The sequence below is a fragment of the Phalacrocorax aristotelis genome, chromosome 3 (assembly GCF_949628215.1).
Source record: "Phalacrocorax aristotelis chromosome 3, bGulAri2.1, whole genome shotgun sequence".
Taxonomy (NCBI): domain Eukaryota; kingdom Metazoa; phylum Chordata; class Aves; order Suliformes; family Phalacrocoracidae; genus Phalacrocorax; species Phalacrocorax aristotelis.
In genome coordinates this window covers 101,380,467-101,386,466 of record NC_134278.1, presented here as the reverse complement: position 1 = coordinate 101,386,466, position 6,000 = coordinate 101,380,467, and the positions used below count along the sequence as shown (strand labels likewise).

The 6,000-nt window shown below is 50.3% G+C and overlaps 1 protein-coding gene across 2 annotated transcripts in view; it reads left to right on the top strand.

Annotated features, from left to right (window-relative positions):
* The first annotated feature begins 1,326 nt into the window (after positions 1-1,326).
* The window catches only part of CAPN2 (calpain 2), a 28,994-nt gene continuing 24,320 nt past the window's right edge, over positions 1,327-6,000 (top strand). For both annotated transcript variants that reach the window (XM_075088785.1, XM_075088784.1), the window contains exons 1-2: positions 1,327-1,616; positions 2,577-2,646. In XM_075088785.1, coding sequence (XP_074944886.1) covers positions 1,380-1,616; positions 2,577-2,646 — 307 coding nt within the window. In that variant the 5' untranslated portion in view covers positions 1,327-1,379. The remainder of the gene's footprint in view (positions 1,617-2,576; positions 2,647-6,000) is intronic.

Genomic DNA, 6,000 nt, shown 5'->3' with positions numbered 1-6,000 from the left:
ACCGACACCTTCAAAGCAGAATAAAGTTGGTCTGTGCCAGGCCAGGTTTGGACAATCTCCTCAGGACTGCTCCCTTGGATGGCCACGATCTACGCAGGTGTTGCTGGCTGGTGTGGCTCATACCACTCATATCTAACTTCAAAAAGATTTTGGGGACCTCCTCTACTATACTGTGATTTGAATGCTCAACGCTTGTTTCCTATTCAATAGCTATGGTTTCCCACCTATGTAAGTTGGGCCTATGCTGAGTATAAGCAGAGGAATCATGAGAGATTGAAGTCCAAAGCCACCAAGCAAATGGACAGTGTCTCTTGGGACATGAAGGCACCGTATATCAGCAAAGAAGAAAAACTTCTGATTCAGAGTTTTCAAGGAAAAATTCTCACTGAAGCTCAGCAAACAGCACAGCTGGGTATTTTATGGTTCTTTAGACATCTTTCAAACAATAATGTTCATTTTAGCCAGATAGGATGGCTCCAAACAAGCGTTTAGTGCATCCAGGGCTTGGGGTATGACCCACAAAAAGAGGTGCCTCTCCTTCTGAGGCAGCTGGGCAGCCATCGCAGGCAGTGGGTGCAGCACTAAGGGCCATCAGCTTCTGCAGCGCCGCCCGGGGAACGCTGCCTGGCGCCCAGCACATCCTGAGTCAGACCTAAAATATGAAAAATTATTTGAATTTTCCCTTGGAGGGTTGCCAGCAGCAGCATTTCAGCCATCCTTGGCTGCAGCATACAGCCAAAACAGAGACACTCCTTTTCCTCCACCGCATGACGGAGGCGCACGTTTGGGGGGAACTTGCTGCGTGCAACTTGGGCTACGGAGGGGTGTGCGGGTGGATTAATGCCAGCAGTGACAGGAACACATGCTTTGGTTACCACCAGCGAATCAAGCTGTAACTGATTTCTGTTGTGTGCAGCATTCAAAATCGTAACAGGATGACAGTACAGAGTACATCTGTACCGTATTAGGTTTTGAGTCATATTAGGTTTTTCCCTTCCTTTGACTTTTTTCTAAGCTTCCAGATTTAAACCTGGATACATCTGTTTTTTAGGCAGGAAATGTTGAAATTTTTTTAAATTGATGGATTCGTATAGCAATACGGGACCCAGGGCTGGCACAGGTGTGGAGCAGATGAGGTGCCGTCTGTGAGGGAGACGCGCTTCCCGTCAGGTCCACGGGGAACAGAGATGGAAACCAGGGCGGGGGGGAGGTTACTTCATCCGTGACTCGGAGGGGGTGCAGCTGCCTCCCGGCGCAGAGGGACTCGAGCAAACCGGGGGATGCCGCGGGGCTGAGCACCGGCGGCACTCGTGACCCCCGCGGAGGAGCGGGGGGCGGGTGTCGGGCCGGGCCGGGGCGTGGCGGAGCGGAGCGGGGCGATGGCGGGGATGGCGGCGGCGGTGGCGAAGGAGCGGGCTGCGGCGCTGGGCGCGGGGCGGCACGACCGCGCCGTCCCCTACTTGGGCCAGGACTTCGGGGCGCTGCGGCGGGAGTGCCTGCAGGAAGGGCGGCTCTTCCAGGACCCCTCTTTCCCCGCCGGCCCCACCGCCCTCGGCTACCGAGAGCTGGGGCCCAGCTCCTACAAGACACAGGGCGTTGTCTGGCGCAGACCCACGGTAGGGCGGCGATGGGGGGGAGGGCGGTCCTGGTTGCATCCTTCCGCGGCACCACCAAGCCTTTTCACCCCGATTTCCCCCCCCCCCCCCCCCCCAATTTGGTTTAATTTAATTCTGCGGGGGCTGTGCGTGTGCTGTTTGCTCCCCCTTCTCCCTCTCGGCCCATCCGGAGGCGCGTTTCTCCGGCCGCCGCCCAGCCCCGGCCCCGGCCCCGGGTCGGGGTGCGGCTGGCGAGCGCGGTGCGGGCGGCCCCGGGCCCAGCCGCGCTCCCGCAGCCTCCCCGGGCAGCCCCCCGGCCACTGCGAAATCCCGGTGCGCCTGCTTTGTGAGGCTGCGGCCGCCCCGGGCACTGGGGGTGTCCCTTCGCCCGGTGACCTGGCTGGCTGGGTGACATGCTCCATCTGGAAAACAAACAGCAAAAAAGTGCTTTGCTCCTCCATCCTGAACTCTCCGAGGGGACAAACGGCTTGCTTTGGGTAGCTCTTGGGGCTGTCACTTCGGGTAACTCTTTTCCTTAGCAGAGAGATGAGCTGACCACGATGCAGAGGTTTCCTTTACAAGCCCTCACTCAGCCTTGCGCCTCTGGCTACCGAAGCAGCCCAGTCTGGCCACGGGAGCCATCGGGTCAGATGGACTCCAGGGTGCCTAGGCATTTCTGAGAGACCCCGACATAGTCGGTGGCGGGGAGGTAATAGCAGAGCGGTGTGTGCATGTGTGTAAAAATGCAGGGGACCTGCTGGCACATACTGTGAAGTGAGATGGCTGCCCACAAGCTTTGGTCACCATCTCTTGTTGTCACTGTGCTTAACGTGTCTGGTGCCCGCACTCGTTCCTGACCTGCTCCGTCCCTGTGGCATTCATCTGCTGTGGTCAATCACTTGTTTAAGTTTGCTGCAAGTGTGGCCTTGTATCCTCCCTTACCTGCAGATATATGTAATGCAAGGCTTGTTTTGTTCGCAGGAGCTGTGTTCCAGCCCGCAGTTCATAGCCGGTGGAGCCACTCGCACAGACATCTGCCAAGGGGCCTTAGGTAAGGTGGAGGCAGAAAGCTGAGTCTTCCATGTGGGTGCTGCCCCAGGACACTAGAGGTTATACTAGGCTGTAACTCACTCTGTAAACACATTCTTTTGCATCCTACCACCTCTCTTCGTATCAAATCAGATCTTTCTTGCCTGTCCTCTGCCTGTCCAGCTGCAGGTAGGGACGATGTGTGTTTGGCCACTGAGCACAGCATTGCTGTGTGCACCGAGTAGGGATGGCACAGGCTGGTTTCCTGATGGCTTTTCTGGTCACTACCAGTTCCTTTTGTGTCTGAGTACCTGAGGGTAGCTTGACTAATTTCTGCCTTTAACAGTCTGCTTAGAAGAGCAGTTGAGTGCATAGTGAGGTGCTTCTTTCCCCAGTGGGAGAGAGTGCTGCTGAGCAGGAGAGACACCCTGAAACCTGGAAAGATGCAGTATGGAGAAACAAATTATACGGAGGGATTCCTGGCTGCTCGATAGCTCTTGAGGAAAACAAAACTAGGGGTATTTCAGGAAGGATGGGCCAGCCTGTGAGCCCTCTGCTTTTGCTATGACTGCCACTAAGTTTGTGCCATGGCAGCCTGTGGGTCAGCTACTCTGGAGGAGCCCCAGGACCTGTGGGGAAGCCCCAGGGGACAGCGGGAAGTGGGTGGCTTAACCTGGCTGTGCAGGCACAGCCATCCCCATCTCGAAGCCTCTCTCCTGCCTTGCGTGCTAACAGGGGTTTTACGCGAGTACTTCCATGCCTTTCCTCCTAGAAGGCAGCGTGGAGGCTGGTAAGGAGGACAGCGGTGGGAATGTGAGAGGAAATAAGCTGAAGTGGAAGCAGTGAGGCTCATATTTATTCCGTAACTGTAGGGAGAGGGTTTTAGATTAGACTGATAGCGCGGTTGAGGGAAAGCTCTCGGTGTAGGGAAGCATGACTAATATGTGCCGTGTATTGTGCTTTCAGAGCAGGGTTGGCAAAGGAAGGAAGTTCTCTTCGTTTGCTTTTCACCAGCACAATGTTAGCCACGTTGTGGATTCTTAGTTTCTAGTCCCACTGCTGCTATTTGTGTTTTCATGTCCAAAAATGTAACAGATAGGGAAGCTGAGTTCACGTTTTATGCTTATGTTTTCTTTCAGGAGTTACTCAGGTTGGTGCTTTAACAACTATATACAATTTGTGTAAATACCCCTGACAATAAAAAATACTTAGATTGTGAATGTAGTTCACCTCATGCCCCATTATGATCTGTGGCATGGATTAGGCTCTGTTGTGTCATCAGCAAAGTCCTTGGCATGTCCCCAGCTTCCTTTGTGTGTTCTCTCTCTGCCTAATATAATGTCTTCCACCACGACTGCTGTGGCATAAAGCATGTCCCAGTGCTTAACACACATGCCAGGCATCTGTCCTCTTTTTTTTTTTTTTTTTTCCCTAATTGTGAAACTTCACAGCTAAGGAGTAGTTAAATGTGAAATGACAGTTTATTGTAATGCCATCTCAACAGCTGCCATTTTACATAGATGCTCATTTCTGAAAGCACCTAGTTGCTTCCTGCCTTCTGTAGACTTCCAGCTTTTCTATCCAGGTGTTGTGGCAGTAAAAGCACTGTAATGAAAGATTTGTAACTTAGTTTTCAAGTTGTGGAGCTGCTGTTGCTAATGCTAAACCTTGTTTTAAACTGATGAACACATTCGTTGTCTTGAGGTCTTTGGACCAGTCAGATGTTCTCATGAGGTTATACAGTACCACCAAAGGATACAAACTGACTCATATCTTGTATTATTTTATCTTCTGAAACAATATTTAATAGGAGGTTGTTAGTGTTCGTGTTTATATTCCTGTTTTCACCATGACTAAGTAATGCTGTGACTCACCCCACTATCTTCTTATGAATCTGGGCAGGATTTTGGTCTTGTGTGACAGTTTAGTGGTTGATTAAAAATTAGATGTTATTTGATCTTGTCTCTGTTTAGTGACTGAGTTACTAAGAGCCTGTATAGAATCTCTACTTTTTCACACAATGAGGCTAGCAGATGTGCTGTACAAATGCTGCTTTTTTTCCCCCCCCCCCCCACTGCCTCATCTGACACCGGCATTTGTATTGATACCTTTGCTTAAGCTTCCATTTACTTGAACTTTGAGTGCTAACACTGATGTCCTGTCACATTTTAGGATATCACAAAGATTGCACTGGAAGATACCAGGTGCTCTTGGAAACCTGTACTTCTTATTATGTTGCTTTTTTCCATAGGAAGCTTTTGTAGTCTATTTGTCACCCAAAAGGCTTAATCACCAAGCAACAGACCTGTACCCACGTAGAGTTTCGTCGCTATTGCTAAGCCATTCAGAACATCTTAGAGTATCTCAGGGGACAGATGAGGCATCCAAAGCGCATGCACCCATCACTGCTGCAACAGGCTTCTTGGCTGGGGATGTGTAACTGACAGCTCAGCTAATGAGCAGTGGTACAGATGTTCCTTCTAGACCAGGAGTCTTTGGTCTGTGGGCCAGATGCAGCCTATATGTTTCATTGTCGTTGATCTGGACTATACGACACTGCAATGCACAAAAGGCATAGCTGATCATCAGCATGGAAAAGGTTGTCCCCTTGCCAAGGCGGCAGTTCATTAGGTTCTCCAGACACCAAAGTTCTGCCCCTTGGGCTTTGGATTTTCCTTTGTTCTGTTTTTGTTTCCTTTTAGAAGAAACTTTTCAGAGTTAGTTTTGCAGTATCAGGTCTGAACTCAGTGATGGTATTTGGCTAAGAATGGCAGCACGTGGGATGTGGTGACTCATTACACCAGAGCCAGTGTGGAGAGGAAGCTTATCCGCCCGTAACCACCTTCTTTGGAGGGGATGTCACCATGGTATCACAACACCAGGCATACACAGCACAGTATCTCTCTTGTCGGCTGTTTAGACACAGGTGTCATCTCCTTACACAAAAATGTGTGGAAAAATAATGGATTGAATAGGATGAATTTAGAAAATCAGATGCATGGTTTTCCGATGCTGGCAACCACTCTACTGTAAGTGGGTTGCCACAGCTTCATGTTTCTAACCAGAAAACTTCCTGGAGTCCCATGGTACTAATATAAATACATTCAGTAGCTGTTAATCTATAGCTATGAGTGTTTTAAAATAGTGATGTGTCTGTGATTGGCTGAATGTACATTTTCCCTTTGACCCCATACTCTTACATGAGCTGTGCAGTGACCAAAGGAGCTGCCTTTCGCTTACATGCCTCGAGTTGCTTCATGGGGATGCTTTGCATCTCTTTGCTCTCCAGAATGGCCAATTTTAAGCCCTTACGGCTCTTTATGCTTGCCTTGCAATTACATTTTTGTAACATTCTTGTTCATATCTGGAGATTAGG